Consider the following 24,723-nt stretch of genomic DNA (forward strand, 5'->3'; position numbering starts at 1 on the left):
AATGTTTAAACAAAACATAACACAAAAACACTATACAAAAACAAAATGGCATGGTGGCCAAAATAAACAGACAAACACTTTGTAACAAGTATCGTGCCACATTCTGCACAGGTTTTCTCATATGCGTGGTCGACAGCCAATCTGTCAATAAATCAGTAGCTGCCGACCACACATTCTCACAAGAGGTAGTCTGGCAGAGACAAGAAGCAAACAGCATCTCTGCCAAACTACATTCAATTATAACAAGAATAATAATACAAATAAACACGGACGCGTGTACCCCGACACACATGTCCATCGATACATCTCTCCTCATTGCTGACTCTTCTCATTACAAGTACGCTCCTGAAGTCCAGTCCCCTTGATCTTCAGCTGTTGTATATGTCTATGTAAAGCACAATCACATGTTATCAATCAGCAAAGGGAAGCAACTTAAAGAGGAAATGTAACCACTCTACATTCATTACAATGACAATTTAAAAAATCCTTTTTTAAATTTTGTCCTACAGTACTGTAGAGAAAATTAATAATAACACCTTACCTTACATCAAAGGTGCAACTATCTTGATTAAGGAAGCAGCAAATGTTAAACACAGAGACTCCTAAAGAGCAACTATTGTGGGAACAGAACACCCTAAAAATACTGACGGGCAAGTGTTGTTAAAAAAAAAAAAAAACTGTTTATATAACCTGACACAATTTAGACCCAGGGGGATAGGAGTGAAAATGTTGCAGGTGAAATCTTGTGATAGTTTCCATATAAATATGGGACATCTCAAGCTGCCAGGTTCACAAATTGGGAGATAAACAGGCGTGAGTAATCACGACTGGAAGCAGCACATAACTGTAATGCTCTGTGTGATAGCAGATGGCCGCAAACTGCCTCCATATGTGTAACTGAGGTTGTATCTTTGTAAATGCACATTTATTTAACGTTTAATTTTTTTCTCAAATTGAGGGTGAAAAATTTGAGCTGCATCTTAAATTTGAGGGAATACGGTATTCTGTCTAAATTCTGTTTAAAGTGTCTGTCAATCATAAGTAATATTAAACGTGAATATACTTTATTAAATGTTTTGTTTAGGAGAATATTGCAGGAGGGAGATGTAATTAATAAACATAGTCAATTGAAACCATAATCCTTACAGTACAAAGAAGCAAGTACCTATGGGAATACATGGCATTTAATAATTTCAAAAAAATAAACAAAAAAGAAAATGATTATTACTGGTTGGTAGATTTGAAAGTGGTTTAAAAAAAGTCAAATTGGAAAAAAAAATGTAAAAGCAAGTAAAAATATATATGAATTAATCTGGTAGCACATGGATGTAATCCTAGTTGTATTTCATTGGGTTGGGAGAATAGGATGATGTTTGACTTTTTCGCTAAATGAGTTTGATGGTCTTAACTTTGCACTGCTTTTGTTATCCCTGTTGTGTGGAGGTTTCCAATGCTACCAATGCAAAGAAAAAAATAATCCAAGATGATTTAAGAAATACAAAAATGCACTCTCCTAGATTTGGCATTTAATTTATTCATCAATTGCAGAGCCATATTTGAATACATTTATTGAAAATATTTTTAAACATGCAGTTTTCAAGAGTCTGCAGTAAAATGTAGCCACATACAAAAAAAAAACAAAACATTTTTTACAGTGTACAACCACCAAGGGACCAACTGCTGTATAGAAATTGATCAGAAATAACTGCTTTGTCCATTCTTTTTGTTAGTAGTACACAAACAATCAACATGGTTGTTAGTAAAAAAGGAGGTTACTTGCCGCTGTATACACACACCACATCCACATAACTGACATAATGTATGAGGCCAAGGAGCCTTTTATTACATGGTTTCTTATATTAAAGTAATTCTAATAAATATTACCACATACTTATTACTGCCCATTCGTAGGCCTGATATGAGAAAGATGTAAAGATTTTGGCAAATGTGTATTTTATTTTTTTATGGTATTTATTAGCTGCAAAAGTTAACATAACTTATAAGCTTATTATTTCACAAACAATGTTCAATGCTGCACTTTGATTTCCTTCTTCAACAAATCACATCAAACACAACTATTTGTGTTCACTAATTGAAAGAATACACATACATCATACTGTGTACATCTTTCATATAGAACAATAGACCTATTAAAGAACAGCAGTAAATATTTGATAAGATTTACTAGAATGAATTTATTAGCACTGTTTCTACATAAGGCGTAGTGCCCCGAACTGGATCATGTAGAAGATCTGAAAGATCTTAGTTACTATACACATATAAAATAATTGAAAAGGAAAATGTAGAAAGGGTGTGAAAGACCTATCCCCAGTATAAAGGGGTGTGGTGTGAAAGACCTATCCCCAGTGTAAAGGGGTGTGGTGTGAAAGACCTATCCCCAGTGTAAAGGGGTGTGGTGTGAAAGACCTATCCCCAGTGTAAAGGGGTGTGGTGTTAAAGACCTATCCCCAGTGTAAAGGGGTGTGGTGTGAAAGACCTATCCCCAGGGTAAGAGACAGGTGATTCCCTGGTGGTTCCAGATGTTCCCAAGATGTTACAGCTGTTGAGAGATGTTGCTTGATGCCACTGGTAGAAACTCAGCTAGTACCTCCCCACCACACCCAGCTCTTGCTCTGCTGTTATTTCAAGGGCCTTATGAAGAACTCGCACCTCCTCCTGCGTAAGAGTCCTCTCCATGTGCCTGTATGTGATCCGATAGCAGTGGCTGAGCTTTTCTGTCCTGTATAACAAAAACAACAAAAATATGAATTTGTTTAAGGTTCAAGCCAAGAAAATTGAAATGCTGAGAGAAAAAACTTGTAACACCTTTTCAATAACTGAAAATCTTTGCAATCTCATTCTCTTGCTTGCTATTCAACATCGTGGTTGGTGCAAGTCTCCTTCCTTGGAAATGTTGCCAAACAAGTTTGAAATAATCCTGTACTACTTTCACTTGTGATTATTCCACAACCAGGTACCGTGGTTGGTTATAATCCAATAAATTCTGTTTTTCTTTTTTTTTCATATTATTGTTTTTCTCATAGATGTAGTTCTTGTGAAAGATGCCAAAAGACTACTTTTACTGCCCCAAAAGTCTGCAGCCATACCGCATTAGAGTCTGATCTCATTATAGAAATAGAGAAAACAAAAGAAAGTGCCTGCCTGGTCGGCAAAGGGAAATCAGGTGCTGAAAGAAGTGCTGTTGGGGCACTCTTCCCTCTGAGGACACTTTGTTACCATGGCACAGGTGTAAAATCCAGTCCCAATGCAGGTTACTAAAACTCTGGCCTAGTTAAATTCCATCTAATAATTTTCAATACCCAAGTCTCTCCCGTTCCCCAGGTAACCACTGTAAATGTGACTCAACGGTTCTATCTGGTTAAACAAAGGATCTGATGCACCATACTTGGTTAATCTGCAGCCTCAAAGCAGGTAAATAGAAGCAATACAAGCTACCCCACACCAATTCACCTTAACCCTGCCCTTCCAATCTGTTTCCCTTCAGTAATTTGCCTTCTTTGTTAATAAATTGGCCAATTACTTAACTAAGTAACAGTTCAGACATAGAATACCACTTTAATTGGCCAGTGAAACAGTAAAAATATAAGAATGACTTGTGTTCATTACAGAACAAAAAAGAATGCATATCCTGTTGACCGCCTGGGATGCAAGTTCTGCTTAAGTAAAATTTAACTCAATTTTACTAAAGCAGAACTTGCATCATATTTCACCTTTTGCATTTTGTGACATGTTTGGTAAATGCTAAACCTGAAAAAATATGTATCAAAGCACAGTGTCATCCAGATGGGCTAATTAAGGAAAGCAAATTCTATAGTGCTCAGTTTTATTCATCCTCTTCTACTTATTCAACAGAATCCATGCAAAGGATTATCATCATTTTATATATATATATATATATATATATATATAAATTATACATTATATATTTTCTTTAAGAAAACCCTAACCATTGCCTCAAAAGGACAGCAGTCAATTTTATGTTAAATAATGTTATGCATAGACAAAGCCATTTCAGTTTTCGTAGACTGCATTTAAAATAAATGAATACATAACGTGTGTGTGTGTGTGTGTGTGTGTGTGTTACATGAGGAAAACCTGAAATCTGTTGTTAATGCCTCTGTGCATGCCTTCACATGGTGGAAAATGTAACACTTACAGTATACCCGGCAACATTAACTAATGGAGAAAAAAGTATTTAAATATAAAAGGCTTTCAACAAGTTGAGAAGATGCAGTCCTCTAGTACGGTAGATAGACAACTATGTATACAAATACAAATAATTAAAATGGTGTGGTAGGGGAAAAAGATCAAATAAATAAAATGTAACTATTTGTCTAAAAAAGTTACGGTGCTCTCATTGACCTGGAGAGTCTGCCCAAGCACTTGAAACAATGGTTTTCCTCAACAAGTGCCATCTTCAACATTCTGCTAGGTCCTGGCATTTCACCAAGCACCTAACATAGACAGGATTACAATAGAAGCAGAATGTGTTTTAAGTGGACAGATATTTCTACTGTCTACAGCCTGTCGTTCATAGAAGCACAGGGCTACACAAATATTTGCAAAAACTTGACTTGTATATTTAACACTGCTTTTTTCTTTCTTACTTCCTCGGAATGACCTAGTTTGTTCTGATTAAGTGGCTGGTAACAAAAAAAGTGTGAACTACATAGCAAGACTGGTGTAATGCTGTTAATCGTCTTGTTAAGCATATTAAAATGCATAGTGAGAAAATCCACACAAAAAAAATACAAAAATAAAATGAATACATAGTTCTGCAAATTGCAGCTAAACATGTGCCAGGAACTGGGGGTAACCTTGGTAGGAAATGGCATTTGCTAATTGCACGAGTTGAATATGTGTCATCTCTGTTTCTCTGTCTATTCAACAACAGCAGCAGTGTGGAGTAGTGGTTAGGGGCTCTGGACTCTTGACCAGAGGGTTGTGGGTTCAATCCCAGGAGGGGGCAACACTGCAGCTGTACCCTTGAGCAAGGTACTTTACCTAGATTGCTCCAGTAAAAACCCAATTGTATAAATGGGTAATTGTATGTAAAAAAATAATTAACAATGTAACAATTGTAAGTCGCCCTGGATAAGGGTGTCTGCTAAGAAATAAATAATAATAATAATAACGGTAAACCATACAAAGCACAAATTATATACCAAAGGAATTAGTTAAAACAGAACTGAAAAACAACACTAAGGACTAGATGTACTAAAGGACTGCACCTGTTTTAAGAGCCGTAAACCTGTCGCAAACGAGCTGGAAGTGTTAGGGCACATGTACAAAACAAGCGCAATGACACGACATTTACAATTGCATCAATTTGTTTAGAACTTTTGAAAGCATGTTTTAAAAAGTCTCAATTGTTGCTGGCATTTCCCAGTCCGCTTTTTCTCGAGTGTTGCCAGTTCTGCTCAATGTATTTTTGAGGTGAACACCCAAGTACCTAATCTTCACTAAAGTCAGGGTGTACACAAGCCTTGAAAACAAATTTCAATCACATTTCTACCACTAACACCTCCAGCTCATTCTGAGCACCTGTATAGGACCATGATCTATTTGTGTTAATTGTCTAGGCTACTAAGTAGGCCAAGTTAATAATAATAATGATAATAATAATAATAATAATAATAATAATAATAATAATAATAATAATAATAATAATAATAATAAAACGCTACAATCATTTAATTTCAATTTAAAATAATCTTTTATTCGCATTGTATGCCGATGGGTACAATGCAGCAACATGATTTATTTTGTGTTATCGGTAGGCTAAAGTAAAATGGTATTCATTTGATTTTTCTATTTCAGTGTATACTGTATATACATTGAGCACTATAAATGTATGTGTGTGCGATTGTATTGTATTGTTTTTAAACCCGACACCACCTTATGTCGGACAAACATGTCCGGTTTAGCGAGGGGCTACTGTATGATTATGAAAAGCTTTTTGGGGGTGAAGGTTGGGGCCCCACTATAGAATCTGATGGGATTAAATTGCCTTTCATTATATATATTTTAGCTCAAATATTTTATATTTCAGTGCTGTGAAAAAGTATTTGCCCCTTGTCTGATTTTCTGCATTTTTGCACATTTTTCACATTGTATTTGGTCAGATTTTTTGTGGGTTGTAGTAGTATGTAGAGGGAGTCTGAGTGAAAAAATGACACCAAAGTTTGGTGCTTCTTTCATTTGTTTGGTGTGCAAGGTAATCAAACATGCAATCTTCAGGTGTGAAAAAGCTATTGCCCCCCCTAGTTAACTCAACCCAATTAAAGGGATAATTAGGGTCAGCTGTTTGAGTATTTTGGTTAACAACCAGGCCTGATTTGGGACAGCCCTGCCCAATATAACTCTGACTAACTTTGGCCCTCACCATCAGAGTGAAGTTGTCAGCACACAAGTTCTAGAGGCACATCATGCCACGAACAAAAGAAATTCCTGAAGACCTCTGGAAAAAAGTTGTTGATGCCTATCAGTCTGGAAAGGGTTACAAAGCCATTTCTAAGGCTCTGGGGCTCCACCGAACCACAGTTCGGAAAAAAGTTGTTTTATTATTATTTATTTCTTAGCAGACACCCTTATCCAGGGCGACTTGCAATTGTTACAAGATATAACATTATTTTTACATACAATTACATTATTTTTTTACACATTATTCTAGGTAAAGTACCTTGCTCAAGGGTACAGCAGCAGTGCCCCCCCCCCCACCAGGGATTGAACCCACAATCCTCCGGTCAAGAGTCCAGAGCCCTAACCACTACTCCACACTGCTGCCCCTTGTTGATGCCTATCAGTCTGGAAAGGGTTACAAAGCCATTTCTAAGGCTCTGGGGCTCCACCGAACCACAGTCAGAGCCATATAGTCCAAATGGAGAAAGTTTGGGACAGTAGTGAAACTTCCCAGGAGTGGCCGTCCTGCCAAAATCTCTCCAAGAGCAAGGTGTAAAATCGTCCAGGAAGTCACAAAGAACCCTAGAACAACATCCAGGGATCTGCAGGCCTCTCTCGCCTTGGCTAAGGTCAGTGTTCATGACTCCACCATCAGAAAGACACTGGGCAAAAATGGGATTCATGGCAGAGTAGCAAGGTGGAAACCATTGCTCACCAAGAAGAACATGAATGCTCGTCTTAAGTTTGCCAAAAAGCACCTGGATGATCCTCAAGAGTTCTGGAACACTGTTCTATGGACAGTTGTGTCAAAAGTGGAACTTTTTGGCCGACATGGGCCCCGTTATGTCTGGTGAAAACCAAACACTGCATTCCACAGTAAGAAACTCATACCAACGGTCAAGCATGGTGGTGGTAGTGTCATGGTTTGGGGATGCTTTGCTGCATCAGGACCTGGACGCCTTGCCATCATTGAAGGAACCATGAATTCTGCTCTGTATCAGAGAATTCTACAGGAGAATGTCAGGCCATCCGTCCGTGAGCTGAAGCTGAAGCGCAGCTGGGTCATGCAGCACGACAATGATCCGAAAAACACAAGCAAATCTACATCAGAATGGTTGAAGAACAAGAAATTTAAAGTTTTGGAATGGCCTAGTCAAAGTCCAGACCTAAACCCCATTGAGATGTTGTGACCGGTCCTGAAACGAGCAGTTCATGCTCGAAAACCCACAAATGTCAGTGAGTTGAAGCAGTTCTGCATGGAGGAGTGGGCCAAAATTCCTCCACGGTGCTGTGAGAGACTAATCAATAACTACAGGAAGCGTTTGGTTGCAGTTATTGCTGCTAAAGGTGGCGTAACCAGTTATTGAGTCTAAGGGGGCGATTACTTTTTCACACGGGGGCATTGGGTGTTGCATAACTTTCTTTAATAAACAAATAAAATGTGTATCAAATTTTTGTGTTATTTGTTCACTCAGGGTCCATTTTATCTAATATTAGGTTTTGGTTGAAGATCTGATAACATTCACTATAAAAAATATGCAAAAATGCAGAAAATCTGACAGGGGGCAAATACTTTTTCATGGCACTGTATATACCACATTACTTCAATCTGACGCCGCAGCGTTTATTTTAAATTGATCAAAATGACTGCGGACCTTAAACGAGGGCGGCCTTTATTAATAATACCCTGATTTACAAACGCTGCAATATTTTATTACATGATTTAGAAGCTTTGCTGTATGGTACCTGTACAGGGTTGCCATGTCCACATCGCCAAATTGAGCTTCTTTGAAAACCCAGCCTGCCACGGTATTTTTCTTTTTTTTTCAGCAGCAGATTTCTATTTTTTCTATGTTGAACTTTTATTTTTACAACATAATTTTTTGTAATGCATGGTGCACTCTATAAAATAATAATGATGACAATAATAAAGACCATATTCGGTACTTCCATAATTTATTTACAGTATTACAAAGCAGTTCCATTCCCCTACCTGACATTGAGATTTGACTTTGTTTGTGAAAGTTGTCACGTGACATATGACATTCAATTGAGCCTGCGCTTAGTATACTGTCTTCTTTGTGGTTTACGGTAATATTACCGCGTATAAAATTAAATAAAAGCAGTAAAATTAAAAAAGCTGTTTTTGACTATTTTTGGCTGATTTTGATAAGCTTACTCCGGCAACAAACATCTGACAAGATCTGACAACCTTCTGTCAGAATTGCGCGCAAAGCTTGATTATGGCGGCGAAAAAATCATACAGTTTAGCTTTTAAGCTAAAAGCTGTTGAGCTGGCAGATCAGAAGGGGAATAGACCGGCTGGAAGAGAACTTGGAGTTGACAAGTGTCGCATTAGGGAATGCAGGAAGCAACTACCTCAGCTTCAAGAAGAGAACACAACTTCTCAGAAGCCAAAAGGCTGTATGGTGGGGGACGTCGTCCTGCTCATCCCGATATTGAAGAGGAGTTTATCAACTGGATATTGCAACAGAGACAGAGACAGTTAAGGGTAACATGAAAAGCAATTGCTTTGAAGGCAAAATTATTGTGTAAAACACCCAGCTTCAAGGCAAGCCGTGGATGGATTGAAAAATTCATGAGGCGAAACAGTTTGATGATTCGTGCTAAAACCAAAACTGGGCAAAGGCTTCCCTAACATCCGACAGAGAAGGTAACTCCGTTTGTTAATTTTTGCCAGACTCGGAGAGAACATTTACAGCTCACTCTCTCAGATATCAGAGGGATGGATGAGACAGCAATCTGGGCAGACATGCCGGTGAGTCTACAGTTGAGCTTCGTGGGGTTAAGCAAGTACCCATTCTAACAATATGTCACGAGAAAAGCATGGTGACAGTTTGCTTGGCTGCAATGGATGACGGCCGCAAGCTTCCACTGTTTGTTGTTTTTAAAAGGAAATGCATGCCAGCAGAGCTGAGGGATAGTTGGGGAGTGACAATTGAATTTTCTCAGAATGGGTGTATGACTCCTGACACAACAAAATCGTGGATTCAGCTGGTTTGGGAAGGTTTAGCTTTTGAACAAGACTTCTTGAATGGGATGCATATCGAGGTCATCTAACTGATGAGGTACGTGCAACTCTCCAGGAGGCAAAAACCCAAAAGGCTGCATTCCTGGCAGCTGTACAAAGTTGGTCCATCCGGCTGATGCTCCACTTAAATCAAAGTATCGTGAATTCTATGAGGAGTGGCTGCAACTACCTGAACGTGCTCACGATTTAACAGCACACAGAAATCCCCGAGCTCCTGCACGGCTTCAGATGGTGGAGTGGATAAAAAAAAGCATGGGAAACGTTGCGCAGCGACATCATTGTGAAATCATTTGAAACTTGTGGAATAACGACTGCTGACCCGGATCCAATACACTGTACAAAGAGTGGAGGAATAGCAGAAGCTGCACGGGAGCTCATCCTTCCCAATACCAGCACACCTGATGGCTATAAAAATGAATAAGATGAGGAAAATTAGGAGCAGGAGGAGGATGATACAGATGAAGTTGTGTTTGAATAGATGAGGACACAGACCAGTATCGGTAGCTTGTAGTGGACTGGTTTGTGTTTGTTTTTTGTTTGTGTTCCAGTTTGCAACATATAAGTTTATTTATTTATTTTCTGAAAAGATTACCGGTATTTCAGAAAAGGAAAAAAAATAATAATAATTGAAACGTTTGACTGAAATAGCTGGGTAGCAGTATTACGGTATATAACAGTATTAAAATAGGTAAAACGAAGACAGAACATTTAACAAAAACAATGTTATTTTGATTCTTGCACTCTTGCATGTATAGACGTTATCCTACCATCTGCTGCAGCAAACCACAACTCAGCTCCTGCTATTTATATAAGCAATGCTGCAGGACTCTCGCAGTGTATAATGCTAGAGATTTCGCTAAGACGCAACAAATATTTAAATTAGTATATTGCAGCTCTCTTCATTAACATATTTTCTCTTAGTAGGATTGAAAATGGTATTGTAATATAAAAGATATTGTAGCATTTCAAGCAGTAGGCAGAACAGAAGGAGACAACACGCTGCTTCCAGGTTCAAAGCTTTATTTAGGATCTCTTTCAGCACCCTCCAGAGCCCACTGCTCTAGCCACTTGCTCTGGACCGACCACAATGAGCGTCCATGCCCCCTTTTATAACTTAGCCCCGTCCCTTTATGCTAATCGGGTGCCAGAGCGAACAGCTATCTCATTGGTCCCCAGCCGTACACTAGGACCAATGGGCACACACAACCAACAGCCAATGACAGGGACCTGGGCGCACCATGCGTGCAGGATAGCTCGGACAGCCACAGGGACAGAGCGAACCCGCAACAACAGGTAATACAGACGGGGGGAGAGGAACACAATACAGCGGCATTAACAGCACAGACAGTAGAAACAAGAGGGAATACAGTACGCAAACACAATACACGGATCGCTACACTACCCCCACTTAGCCTTTTTGCCCCCAAAAAGTTCACAGGGCGCCATGCAGCATATGTCCGTGATCGGCAACCTCCACCCCTGAAACACAGACCCCCTCCCTGCATGTCCGGTTTTCCTTCTAAGGGCTTTGGTGGGTGGGCCGGCGGGCCGTGCTGTGCGGAAGGCAATCTGCTTTCCTCCTCTGGCATATATCCTCTGACTCTCGGCACCCAAGTATCAGGGGCTCGCTCTCAGGCAACAAGGGTTCTCCCTCAGGCGGCGGCAGATCTGGGCTCTTCGGCAGCAGTTCTCTCTTGCAAGAGCCCTTAAAAGGACTGGCGCTTCCAGCAGTGGCTCTCTTAACAGGACAGGTAGCAGTGGTGCTTTTTCAGGCAGCAGCGGCGGCCCTCTCTCGAGCGGCGGCGCACTCTCAGGCGGCGGTGGCGGCAACGGCGCTCTCTCAGGCGGCAACGGCGCTCTCTCAGACGGCAACGGCGCTCTCTCAGACGGCGGCGGCAGTGGTGCTCTCTCAGGTGGCGGCGGCAGTGGCGGTCTCAGGCGGCGGCGGCAACGGTGCTCTCTCAGACGGCAACGGCGCTCTCTCAGGCGGTGGTGGCGGCAGTGGCGCTCTCTCAGGCGGTGGTGGCGGCAGTGGCGCTCTCTCAGGCGGCGACGGCAACGGTGCTCTCTCAAACGGCAACGGCACTCTCAGGCGGAGGCGGCGGCAGTGGCGCTCTCTCAGGTGGCGGCAGCAGTGGCGGTCTCAGGCGGCGGCGGCAACAGTGCTCTCAGACGGCAACGGCGCTCTCTCAGGCGGTGGCGGCGGCAGTGGCGCTCTCTCAGGCGGCGGCGGCGGCAACGGTGCTCTCTCATCGGCAAAGGCGCTCTCTCAGGCGGTGGCGGCGGCAGTGGCGCTCTCTCAGGCGGTGGCGGCGGCAGTGGCGCTCTCTCAGGCGGCGGCGGCGGCAACGGTGCTCTCTCATCGGCAAAGGCGCTCTCTCAGGCGGTGGCGGCGGCAGTGGCGCTCTCTCAGGCGGTGGCGGCGGCAGTGGCGCTCTCTCAGGCGGTGGCGGCGGCAGTGGCGCTCTCTCAGGCGGCGGTGGCGGCAGGTCTCCCATCTCACACACTGGAAATGGTCCAGGCTCCCTCGTTAGCCTCCTCGAACGGCCACCCCTCCTCCGCTTTCGTTTTCGGGCAGGCAGTAGGTCCCCTTCCTCCTGGAAGGGGCAGCACACCACTTGGTGGCCGATCTCCCCCGCAGGCAAGGCACCAGCCTTGCTCCTCCAAGCCACCAAGGAGATCCTCCAGTCCGCCATCCCACCGGTTCCGTGACGGCTCGGGGTCGTACCACAGCCACTGGTCCATCTCCGTCTTCTATCTGCTCCTGCTCAACGCTGGGTTACTTCTTGTTTTCATCCCACTCTGACACCAGTGTAGCGTTTCATGCAGTAGGCAGAACAGAAGGAGACAGCACGCTGCTTCCAGGTTCAAAGCTTTATTTAGGATCTCTTTCAACACCCTTCAGAGCCCACTGCTCTAGCCACTTGCTCTGGACCGACCACAATGAGCGTGCAATAACTTAGCCCCGCCCCTTTATGCTAATCCCATTGGTCCCCAGCCGTACACTAGGATCAATGGGCACACACAACCAACAGCCAATGACAGGGACCTGGGCGCACCATGCGTGCAGGATAGCTCGCACAGCCACAGGGACAGAGCAAACCCGCAACTACAGGTAATACAAACGGGGGGAGAGGAACACAATACAGTGGCATTAACAGCACAGACAGTAGAAATAAGAGGGAATACAGTACGCAAACACGATACATGGATCGCTACAATATAAACAAAGTAAATGGAAATACTTTATTCTTCATGTAAAATCCATCAGGTGAAAGCTAATCTAAAATACATGTTGCCGGAGGCACGTGTTGTGCCTTGCAACGAAAGGAACTAATAAGATTGGCTCTGTCACTGTCTCCTTCCCTTTTCTTGTTTTTTTTTTCATTTTTCTTACTGTAAGTCTTAATTATTTGAAAATTTAAACAATGGCATCGAAAGGACAAAACGTCGAGGAGTCTAAACAAAAGACTGAAAAAACCCCAGCACAGTCTCCCGAGAAGCCGCCATCTTCTCGCATTGATATTGAACTGAAAACGTTCTTATTTGACACACTTCAACACCTTAAACAACTTAAACAACAAATGCAGAGCGACATGAAAGGGTTTGTGGATGAAATAAGAAATGGATTGAAAGAAGTAAAAACAGAAGTACTCATCCTCTCAATGAAAGGTATAGAACACGAGCAACGGATGAAAGAGATTGAAAGTAAACTAGTACAGTGCAGTGGTACAACTCGTAAACTCCAAAACATTGAAAAAAAATTAAACTACTTGGAACAAAGTAACAGGAGAAATAATATTCGTATTTTTGGCCTTCGAGAAGGAATTGAGGGTGACCATGCCGGTGGAATTTTTTACCAAATGGTTACCCGAATTTCTTTGCCTTAAATTTGACTTCCCTTTTGAGATCGAGCGAGCACACCGTATCCTTAATCCCCGGCCCGTGCTCAGAGACAAACCAAGAGCTGTTGTGATCAAGATCCTACGGTTTCAGCAAAAGGAGGCCGTGATGCGTGTTGCTGCTACCCGGGGAAAAGAGGGCCTGATGACATGGAAGAACGAAAGGATCTCCATCTACAACAATCTCTCCCATGACCTGATTGAACAGCGCAAGAAATTCAACAAAGTGAGAAAGGCTTTGAATGACCGGGGCATAAAACACAGACTTTTATTCCCAGCAAATTTGGTGTTTACCTGGAAGGGAAAAAAAAGAGCTGCATGCAGATCCACACAAGGCAATGAAGGTAGTCGGCAGGCAGGATATATGTAGCACTGAGGAACAAATGAACATTTGAAATGTTAACAAACAGATCTGAGAGGTTTGAGCTGTCATTTTATTTAGCTTCTTTTCCGAATGATGGACAATTTACTGAAGGCAAAGTGAGGCTACACGCTGAAGAGGAGGAAGGAGAAGGGTTAAGAAGAAGGTAAGGGAGGGAGGGAAAAAAAGGACAACGTATTGGTAGGGTAAGTTGTACCATAGTATATAGGCTAATATTGAGATATTATGGCTACAGCTATCTTGGACTGCGTGTGTTTTTCTTTTTTTTTAAAGATAATTATAAGTTAAGAATTAGAGAGAAGGGAAGGGGAAAGCAAATTAGAACGTTAGGGAGGGACGGACGGACGGAATGGGGAATTACGAGGGTTATTGTTCTTGATATTTACAGCATTTTGTTCACTCTGGGCTCTAGCAGACAATTTCTGTGGTTCACAAAGTAAACAGTCAGACTTGTTTGGGGAAATAGGAAGACTGTCTTTAAACTCAATCGCATTTCCAAGTGAGCTGCCTTTACAGCTATTTTTGTTTTATGCTTTTATGATTGGCATGAAAGACTGCCCAAAAAATGTTTTGTTATGTTTAACATATGGTAAAAATAACTTACTGTATATTAACTGCTTGAATTCTAAACAACCTAGAATTGCACAGGATAAACTAATGATGCCTAGAAGATAAGGGAGGACTGGCCCTACCTAATATCTTGCTATATCATACATCTTATATAACCAGGCAGACTATCTACTGGTTCCATACTCCCAGTATCCCTCCAGCTTGGCTTCAGATGGAGACTGAATTAGTTAAACCAATACCAATACATTTACTCCCATTTATTTTGCTTCATCTGACTTAAAGGACCACCCTACAATATCGGCTTCCTGGAGTTCACTCAAATACATTGAAAATCAATGCAAAATATCATTGTATAACTCGTTACAAGCATCTCTATGGAATAATCCATTAATCCTTATTTGAAAAAAAAAACTATATTGTGGAAAGACTGGATCGAAGCAGGAATATGGACGATATCAGACCTGTATAAAAATTGTAAATTAATTGTGCCATGTGAATTCCAGAAAAAGATGCAGGTATTCTCTGCTAATTATTTTAGAATAATACAAATTCTTAAAGTGCTTAAAGATGCAAACAAAAAATATACATAACCATCCTCACCTAAGATGGAGTATATGTTCCTCAACCTCATGGTCCTAAAGCCTCCAAATTACTGTCCGGAACATATACTCCATCACTATATGTATATATAAATGTCAGCATTACAAGAGCCAATCAAATCGTGTGAAAGTTTCCATTCACATTGTTTTAAAAGTCAGAGTACAGCAACTGCACACATGGAGCTCATTAGTGCAGTACCCCTAAGGTGACCCGAAGCCTTGTTTTGGACGGGACAGTACCACAACACTGGTCCCAGTGTCCCCAGAACCTTTCTTAGGATGCTCATTTCATGAGGTTTTTTTCCCCCAAACATCGTTGCGCCAGTAACAGAATATTGCATTTTCATGCAGGCTGCTCTGTTACTAACACATCTAACTTATTACACTACAATGACACTTGATGTGACTAAAGGTGGGCTGGGGGTGGAGTCGATTCCTTTAAGTTTCACCAAATTTTTAGTTCAAAATGTCCTTTGTAACATGTTTTAAGATGACATGTATCACTTAAAACAGAAGGGAACCTGTTAAAAACATGTTAATTGTCAAGTAAAACAAATTAATAAACCGGAGAGAACACTGTACCCTCAGTGGCTATCACAGTGTTACCGAGGTGCAGGGACACTGCAGCTCATGCACAATAGAAAGTTTGGAAAGGTGCGTTATTTTATTTGTTTTATTTCCAACTGAACACTTAGCTAACAGTATTGTGAGGGAGCCCCCTCACATGGTAATGTCTTTATTAAGTGTGCAATGCATTTGTACTATTTTAAATGTATACCCTGACATTATTGCTGTTTTTATTAAGTCAGCAGAAAGCTGTGCTCATGTTTATATTCTGTGTACACATTTAAGCCAGCAAGTTTATTTGTACGGTACTACTGTATATGGATTGTATAATAATAATACGTCTTGAAAACAAATGCAACACTTGCAGAGTTTAGTTACTGATAATGTGCAGCGGATACTGTGGGTGTGAGTGCACAGGGTAAAGAAAAAAAAACTAATCATTTTTATAGTTATGTGCTTAGTAGATATTTGTATGAATATTTAAAAATATAAAAGTAAACGGTACGCAATTGTTTAGCTAATGAAGACTGGTAAAAGGTGAGGCTAGGTTCTATAAATGGCACAACACTACCATTACAAGTGCATAATAATTCCCACTGTCCATTTAGGACCCAGAACATGATTAATTTCTTATGCAATGAATATTTTAAAACTAGTGATGAGATATTGGTTGGATTAAAACCCATACTGTGAGTCCCCAGGACTGATAAGTCAGGCCTGGCGGGAACATGAACGCTATGGGGGCGGGGATGGGGCTGGGGCGTCCACTTATTCAGGGCGGGCTCATTTTGGAAAAGACAAATCAATTAGCTTGGATTCTCTATTTTACTTCACTGTGATGACAATAAATACATAAATAGATAAATAAATCATATGACAGCACAATATTATGAACTAGTCACACAGCATGAATTAGCACAGCTCTTTCCAGATTTTTTTTTTCTTTTAAATTAGGGGTGGGCAATGAATGAAAATTGTACATCGATATTGTGCACGTATATGGATATTGATAATATTGAAGTCTTCCAAAAACACAGAAAAATATAACACAATTGCAATATGAGATCAAATGATTTAAGGATTTGTTGTTTCTTGATTTATAGCTATTGATATTTAAAATACATTTGCTAATCGGGTTTTTAGAAAAAGAAAAACACCAATCAATGGAATAAAATGGTTAAATAATACTTGAATGTGTGGTGTTTGCCTAGGAGATTAACAAGGTATGCATAGGGTTTGTTATATCTTAATACAAAATAAACTTGATTATACCGAGTTTGTCTCTGCCAGCATATGTGCATTTTTTTTTTTTTTAAATCTCACAATATAGATATTTTGAAAAACATTATCGATCTAGAACAATCTGATGATATTGATATTGATGGTAGGGGATGGGTATAAAAAAAATATCAAAGGCCTTGAATATCCCTTGGAGCACGGTCAAGATGATTATTAAGAAGTGGAAGGTGTATGGCACCACCAAGACCCTGCCTAGATCAAGCCGTCCCTCCAAACTGGATGACCGAGCAAGAAGGAGACTGATCAGAGAGGCTACCAAAAGGCCAATGGCAACTTTACAAGAGCTACAGACTTTTACGGCCAAGACTGGTCAAAGTGTGCATGTGACAACAATATCCCAAGCACTCCACAAATCTGGCCTGTATGGTAGGGTGGCAAGAAGGAAGCCATTACTCAAGAACGCCCACCTTGAATCCCGTTTGAAGTATGCAAATGTGGCAAAAAGTTTTGTGGTCTGACGAAACTAAAATGGAACTTTTTGGCCTAAATGCAAAGTGTTAAAGAAGAATGGTCAAATATTGGCAAATCTAGGTGTGCAAAGTTGGTAGAAACCTATCCCAACAGACTCACAGCTGTATGCTGCCAAAGGTGCTTCCACCAAGTATTAACTCAGGGGGGTGGAGACTTATTCAATTATGATCTTTCAGTTTTGTATTTTTAATATATAATTTTTTTCTCAATAAAAACTTTTTTTTCCCCTTAACAGTGTGGAGTATGGTGTGTAGATAAGTGGAAAAAAAATCCTCATTTAAATGCATGAAACTTTGAGGCACTGACAACAAAATGTGAAAAAAGTTCAAGGGGGTGTAGACTTTCTATTGGCACTGTATATATATATATGGTATAAACCATGACAGGCCATGTGGTTCCCATAAAATATATGCACGTCTGAGTGGTGATTAGGCCTGCGGCGAGGCCAAGGGCCTTTAACCACCCAGAAGTGCATATATCTTATGGGAACCGCATGGCCCGAAGTGGTTTATACCTCTTATAAAACAGCTATTTCTAAATTAATTGTCGTTTGGGGGACAAATAATTATTAAAACACTTTTTAAATAAAATATATATATACACGCTCCATATGTTTACATCAGCAGTGTTATATAGTCCCAAATGACAAAACATTTCATTTGAATTCAATAATTCGTTTTAAGTTTTACTTGAATTTGATTGATTGAGTTTGATGATAAAATTGAACTTTGTTGTTTTCTGTTTTGCAGTGTTGGGAGTCCAGTAGCTTAGCAATCTGCTTTCAGATCAATGTACGGTTACAGCATATTTCCCTTGATGCAGCCCAGCGTCTGAAAGCAGGTGCAAGGCACCGCTGTACTTCTCAAGCAGTGGTTTGTATAGCGTTGCGAGAGACTGGCTTTGTTGGTTAGTTTAGGCATTACTTCGGAGAGGAAATGTATTCCCATTGGTTTACGGGAGCACCAGTAGGGTCTTGTGTTCAGGGTTTGCTGAGGAGCTCTGAGTGGGTGCAGGTAAAAGGATGTTACATCAGGAGTGCATGTTGACCAATATTTTCTAAAGCTCTGCAACAGACAACTGGGGTCTCAGTGTTAAAAAAAAAAGGAGACTAAATACTGGTTGCCAGTTGAACTTCTTGCACTGGCATAAAATGTTTTCTGGACTTCCTTAAAATTAATTTTAACATTTTTTTCTTTAATTTAGTCTTTAAATACATTAACAACCCACGTTGTTGTCTTTTTAGCATTTTTGTTTTCCGTTTCATTTCACTGTGCCTCATTTAATCTTATATGTCTACTGTTGACAGTTTTTGTTTCTCTTTTGTTCAGGTGGATTACTGTCTTCACTGGGAATGTTAGTGCTGTACCAGTTCTCTGGAGTTTCATCCCCAAATATATTAAACAAAATAGGTGGAATGTCACTCATTATGTGGCAGTGGTTTTATAGCTAATAAATAAAATGGCAGTTTGTCTTGGAATTTGTATAATGTTGTGCATATTGATTTATACAATGTGAACTTTTTTATTCCATTATGAACCTACACAGAGGGGAAATACATAAATATAATATGGTTTTGTGTAAAAGACAAAAGATAAAAAAAAATACATTATCTGAAATCAAACGAACTGAAGCACAATCTTGTAAATGCATCATTGTATTTATAGACTTAATAAAAGTGCAAATGCAATTAAAGTGAAACATAACGTTTCTGTTTTGCAAAACAAATAATAAAAATAATACTAAATTGACTAGTTAAGAACACAGTATATATACAGTTCTGGCAACGTAAATCAGATTGGCAGATTTTACACGAATTTAAGTCAAAGCAGATGCTATACTCAGAGGTGAAAGTAACTTTAATTTCTTACCAGTGTCGTGTTATTTTCAGGTACGTGTTAAAAAGTGGTGCACACAGCACTGCGCTTGCTCGCGCATACTTAAACAACTTCCGCTAAGAAAGCAGGGATGCGCCCATTCAAATCTAGTACGTTATGTTTTCGGTCTTTTACATCTTTTAAAATTGAATTTATCATATTTTTCCACCATTAAGAAAATAGTATGCAAATATTTATCATGTAATTGTGGCAGTGTGCCCCGCCCATGTGCGTATTTATGTGTTCTGTGTTGCGTGTGGTGTGTTAATGTTGGTGTATAGATATTGCTGCACGGGATATAAATGGGTCTGTGTAGCATGAGTGATTTAAAATATATAGTTGCATTTAGGCACAGGGATTGCACAAACACTTCACATGCATTTAAAGTATGTAACAGTATGTGAGCACTTGATTGCACAAATTAGTTCACGTGCTGGGATTCAAGTGAATAATTCATTAGTAATTGAATCTCGGCACAACAGTATATATAGATGCACGTTTAACTCACTCGGGGTTGTGTGTTCGAGAGTGGAGAACGGGAGAGAAAAAGAAAGAGAAAATAAAAAGTAAGCAAAACAAATGCTACTCGTGTGAGAGGACTTGCACAATACTTGTTTAGTGTTGTCCACTGTCTGTTTTGTTAGTGTCTGTTTGTTTTGTTTGTCTGTTTATTTTGGCCTCAAGAGTGTGTGCTGTTTTTGTTTAAACCTTTTATTTTTACAATTAAACGCACTGAGGAGTGTATACAGGAGTGTATACACGCTATTGATTGCGAGAACCCAGCATCCAGCCCAGTTAACCAGAATGGCAACTGCTAAATATTTATCGGTTATCTCGGACGGTTCTCCAGATAGTTCCATTACTGAGGTAGTGATATGCTACGTTAAGTATGCTGTCAACGGTGTTGTCCACACTGACTTTATTGGGGCTCGGAATGTGGGGAAGGCAGATGCAGAAACCCAATCAATGTACCTGGGAATGAGCATAGATGTTTCTTGTATCTGTTTTTGTTTTAAATACTTTTTTTTTTTTTTTTTTTTTTAGGAAAATAAAATTGAAGCATAATATTTTACAACAGCTGTTGTTGATTCCGACTCAGTAACTTTACATAAGGACTAGTTAGTTTCTAACCCTGATATATATATATATATATAGCTCGATTGATCGATAGATTCCTGTTACAAACACAGGGCCTTATAAAGTGCTCTGATTCACTGGAAAGGATTCCAAGCCCAGTAAATATGTCAGCACAACCACACAATTCGGAACACAGCCTCATCCCACAATGTGAAAACAAAAGCACTTTTAATTTCAAAGCAACAGTGAGCCATTTTATTTGGACAGTAACTCACTCAATAGTGTGTGTTGTGCTGATATTCTCACTTCTCAGGTGCCTGAAGGCTAAAGGTTAGAGGTTAAAACAATGTGGCACTGAAATGGTTAAATAAATAAAATTGTTGTTTTAGTTAGTTTAATCATGACAGGTTCTAAATGAAATCACACTGTAATTGCCTGAGAGTTACTCAAGCGCAAACAAGGGAACACTTTTGTGTTGAGTAATTAACACATTTTTATATTATGTATTCCTAATAACTTAAAACAGCACTGCATAACTATACAGATTACACATATCCATTAAGTTGTGTGAACATATTCAAATCGGTTTCCCTTTTGAATACAAACATACAAAAAAAATCTGCTCTGTAAGAAATATCTCATTGATAATAAAGTCAACAAGCACATTTGAAACCTGAAAACAAGGTATTCTAACAATGTAAAGATGTAATTATGGCCAACTATATAAGAGAGTACAGCTTCAATCAGAGATCACTGGCAGATATTTGTTATCCTCTGTTCAGACAGGAGTTTGCCACCTAATCTGGAAAAAACAAAATAGAAACAAAACAAAACAATAAAATGCAGCTACATTGCGGTTCGTAGCTACGAAGCTCTGGGTTCGTTTTCATCTGTAACTGCCCCTTTAGGCTCTCTGCAAACACAATAAAGGCTTTAATGAGGGAGTGTGCCATGATCGCGATAATAAGCAGGGGACCTTTTCCCAAGGGACAGGTAAACAGAGCTGCCGACATGACACTCGTTGCGAAACAGTGGGGATATTTCCAGCTGGACACACTATAAAACCACTAATTGGTTTCAGCCAGCTGGAATCTACTGCATTCATTATAGGATTTTTTTCTTGCCACCCACCCAAACCCCACCAACATCCCTCCCCCTCCCCTTCTCATGTAAAATGCATATTGCTGGCCCCTCGGTACTCACCTTGGAATCACATATCAATGGAGGCTGACAGTAAAATAAAGTAATCATAACCTGTGACAAATGACCTTTTCGCATTAAATACACAAGTTCCACTCAGATGTGCAAAGACAAAGAAACGTTATTTGTCCTTTTAAGTGTGACTCCCCTTCACATATTCTATTAAATTGTCTGCTGTGTTCTTGCCTGTATGCAGGGTCATGGATCTACGTATATATTTTTGTGAGCACTGTTTGTCAAAATGACAGCAAGATCTAAAAACGCCAGTGCTTCCCTAATAAACACTCAGACTTGCACTGTTCAAATAATATTGGGTACTCTTCTTTGTTACAATGAAAGCTAGGCAAAGCTTGCTAAATCAGGCTCTGTTTTGTGTCATACTCTGAGGGTAAGACTGTAAAATAGAGGGAAAAAAATCTCTTTAAAAACATCTAAATTTGCTAATCAGTTTGATAATAGGCTGCTAAGAATTTTGGCTTTCAACCTGGCCATGTGTTTAATTGTGCACGTGTGGCAGGGTGGCTGGGGGGTGACATCACGGCAGAAGCAGGAACTTAAAACACTGACACCAAATACTGCAGATTTCCAAACAAAAAGACGCCGCGCACCGTTTTTATTAACAAAAATAAATAAAAAGTTTACACAAAAAGACTTGCTCACAGAGCAAAATAATAGGTTTAAACAGAAACAAAATCACGAACACAAAATACACGATCAGGCTGGGCAAATAGCCGTCACTGATCCTTTACGTTTTAGTTTAGTTTTGTTTTTCTCTCACTCCTCTCGCTCATTCTCTCCTTCTAACACCCACACACGAGCTGGAGAGCTGCAGGCTTTTTATATCGTGGCCGAGCGGTTTAACTAGCTAGCAATTATTCTATTACCCCTCGGCCACAATCTGCACAAGTTTTTCAATTACTGTGGATGGGGTTTCCCATCCATGCTCTAACCAAAATAAACAAACATTCGGCTACGCCGTCATTTAAACAAAACAATAACAAAACATACGGCGCTCGCTGTCATCTATACATTTAACAAATACAATAATAATAATAATAATAATAATAATAATAATAATAATAATAATAATAATAATAATAATAAAAATAAGACTATTACAGCAACAACTAAAACAAATGCAAAACAATACCATACACTGCACTGGGGCGGGGGGGTACCGCGTTCTCAAAATAAACAAATACATTTAATCAGCAGGGCTTACTACCGCCCTGCTACATGCACACATTAAAAATGTCCTTTTTATAAGGTCTAATGCAGAAAACCTTCAAAATGCTTTTACCCAGCCACTATAAACATGTATGTTTTAAGTTCCTACATTACTGCACTAATTACACCTTAATTTGTGTAATGACTACGTAAGCTGAAACAATGAAGACACAGCCTTCTGATGATCTGAAGACGAGCCCTAAATCATAAAAACTGAACAGTCTTATTTCATAAAAAAACAAGCAAAAGACTCTCCAATACAAAGAGCAGAAAACTAACCCAAATTATACCAAGTCATACATTTACTATGGAGTGAGCAATTTGCCTGCAATTTGACCACATTTGAAAAATATAGGCCCAGGGCTCTTACCACTAATATACACAAATACAAATTAATTCAGTTGCCTCTCTCCAAGAATGGTGCAATGAGAGGCATCATTTTCATGAGGGCCCTCAGTGAGGAAAAACAACAATTACACCTTTCAACAGCCATATATTTCTTTGCTTGCAGCTAACAATAAGTTAATTGAAAGAAGGTCAAAGTTTCCTTACAGTGTAGAACAAGTATAGAATAGCTGCATACACCCCTTGCCACGACTAAGAGTAGACATTTGGAGCTCTCACTATCATGAAAATGTAGATCACCATTTTACACAAAAAATATATTGTATAGTGGGGAACTGTCTACATGTATTCTTTCATTATTATTAATTGATATAACAAATTCCGAAAATACATCAGATTAATTTAGGTTTTCTTCTTCATGGAGTGTTCTTGTTTAATGGAATAGTCAATGAACATACTGTACAGGCAGTGCTCTGTTTATTTGACACACGAATATGGTCATAAACAACATCATTCAAGTAATAATGTTCACGGGAGTATACTTTTTTTTTTTCATTTAGAGTGCCTAATTATCTTATCCATGATTTTCGCCCCAATTTAGAATGCCCAATTCATGAAAATGTTATCTTGATACCCAATGACTCAAGATGTCAGTGAGCTCTGGCATCTAGAGAACCATGGCCAGCTCTGGAGGCATCCACCTGAGCTCACGAGGTGCCTGGCCAGTAGGGTCCACTAAAGTGCGATAAGGAGAAATAGTCCCTGCCAGTTTTGCCTCCCTAACCACGGAAGTGCCAGAGCCGAGTTCTCAAATCCTAATCTGGGGCAATATAATATTTAATCCAGAGCTAAAGTGGGTTTTCTTTTGTTTAACTCATTAAGTTTAATGGGACACATGATCTCCAGTCCCTTTATAATGGGAAAAGAGGGGCAGCAAGTTTCCATATTCCACTAATTTAATTTTGCCATACGATACGAAAAACTGTTGAAATGAGTGCTTGGCACTTTGAATTAGTCTTTTACTCATAGACATTTATGTCATACAGAGTCATGTGGAGCCTATTCCTTTGGCTGAATCTCTCTTCTGCACTTACAGGACAATAATTTATTTATAAGGATTGTCTGTGTCAGATCAGAATACACTTCATTACAGTGTCGCCCAAGGTAGGCATGTTGTATTATTTGTGGGGTGGGATTTGTTCACACAGAATCTGATGCTCACTTTTATCTTTACCAATATATTTGCACACTTTACATGTGCTTACAATGTCCTTTAATTTACCTGTAATCCCTTTATGTTTACTGTGGACTAAAATGACAGCAAAATTTGCATCCCTTCAAAAAGCTACGATCGATGCTTTTGGAAATATTTTTTTTCATTTTGTCTGAATTATGAAGTATACGTAAATGCTTCCAAACAAGTTTTGAAATGTAGGGTAATAATTTAGAATATGTAATTATTAATGGTACTCTCTTCCCTTTTCTTATAATCAAGTAGTATCTCAATAATTTGTTCTTTATATCCTCTTTTCTTCAGATTTAAATTCCTTTCTCTGTTTTTTTTTTGTCATTTTCATCACAACAGATTATTTTTTATTCTGATACCCAGTCCTTTAGGAATGGCTCTTCTAGTATAGATAGGATGTGCAGATGACATGTGTAGGTACTGATGCATATCAGTAGGTTTCAAGTAAAGAGATCCTTGATCAAGTTTAACCACGGTGTCTAAGAATTC

The 24,723-nt window shown here is 39.6% G+C and overlaps 1 protein-coding gene across 9 annotated transcripts in view; it reads right to left on the minus strand.

Annotated features, from left to right (window-relative positions):
• Nucleotides 1-1,514: 1,514 nt before the first annotated feature.
• The window catches only part of fars2 (phenylalanyl-tRNA synthetase 2, mitochondrial), a 227,398-nt gene continuing 204,189 nt past the window's right edge, over nucleotides 1,515-24,723 (minus strand). For 7 of the 9 annotated variants that reach the window (XM_059022564.1, XM_059022563.1, XM_059022561.1 and 4 more), the window contains 2 exons: nucleotides 13,672-13,749; nucleotides 1,515-2,740 (listed from right to left, as the gene is read on the minus strand). In XM_059022564.1, the coding sequence (XP_058878547.1) occupies nucleotides 2,602-2,740; nucleotides 13,672-13,749 (217 nt within the window). In that variant the 3' untranslated portion in view covers nucleotides 1,515-2,601. The remainder of the gene's footprint in view (nucleotides 2,741-13,671; nucleotides 13,750-24,723) is intronic. The other 2 variants (XM_059022567.1, XM_059022569.1) reach the window with 1 other exon arrangement.

Source organism: Acipenser ruthenus, chromosome 4 (genome assembly GCF_902713425.1).
Source record: "Acipenser ruthenus chromosome 4, fAciRut3.2 maternal haplotype, whole genome shotgun sequence".
Lineage (NCBI taxonomy): Eukaryota > Metazoa > Chordata > Actinopteri > Acipenseriformes > Acipenseridae > Acipenser > Acipenser ruthenus.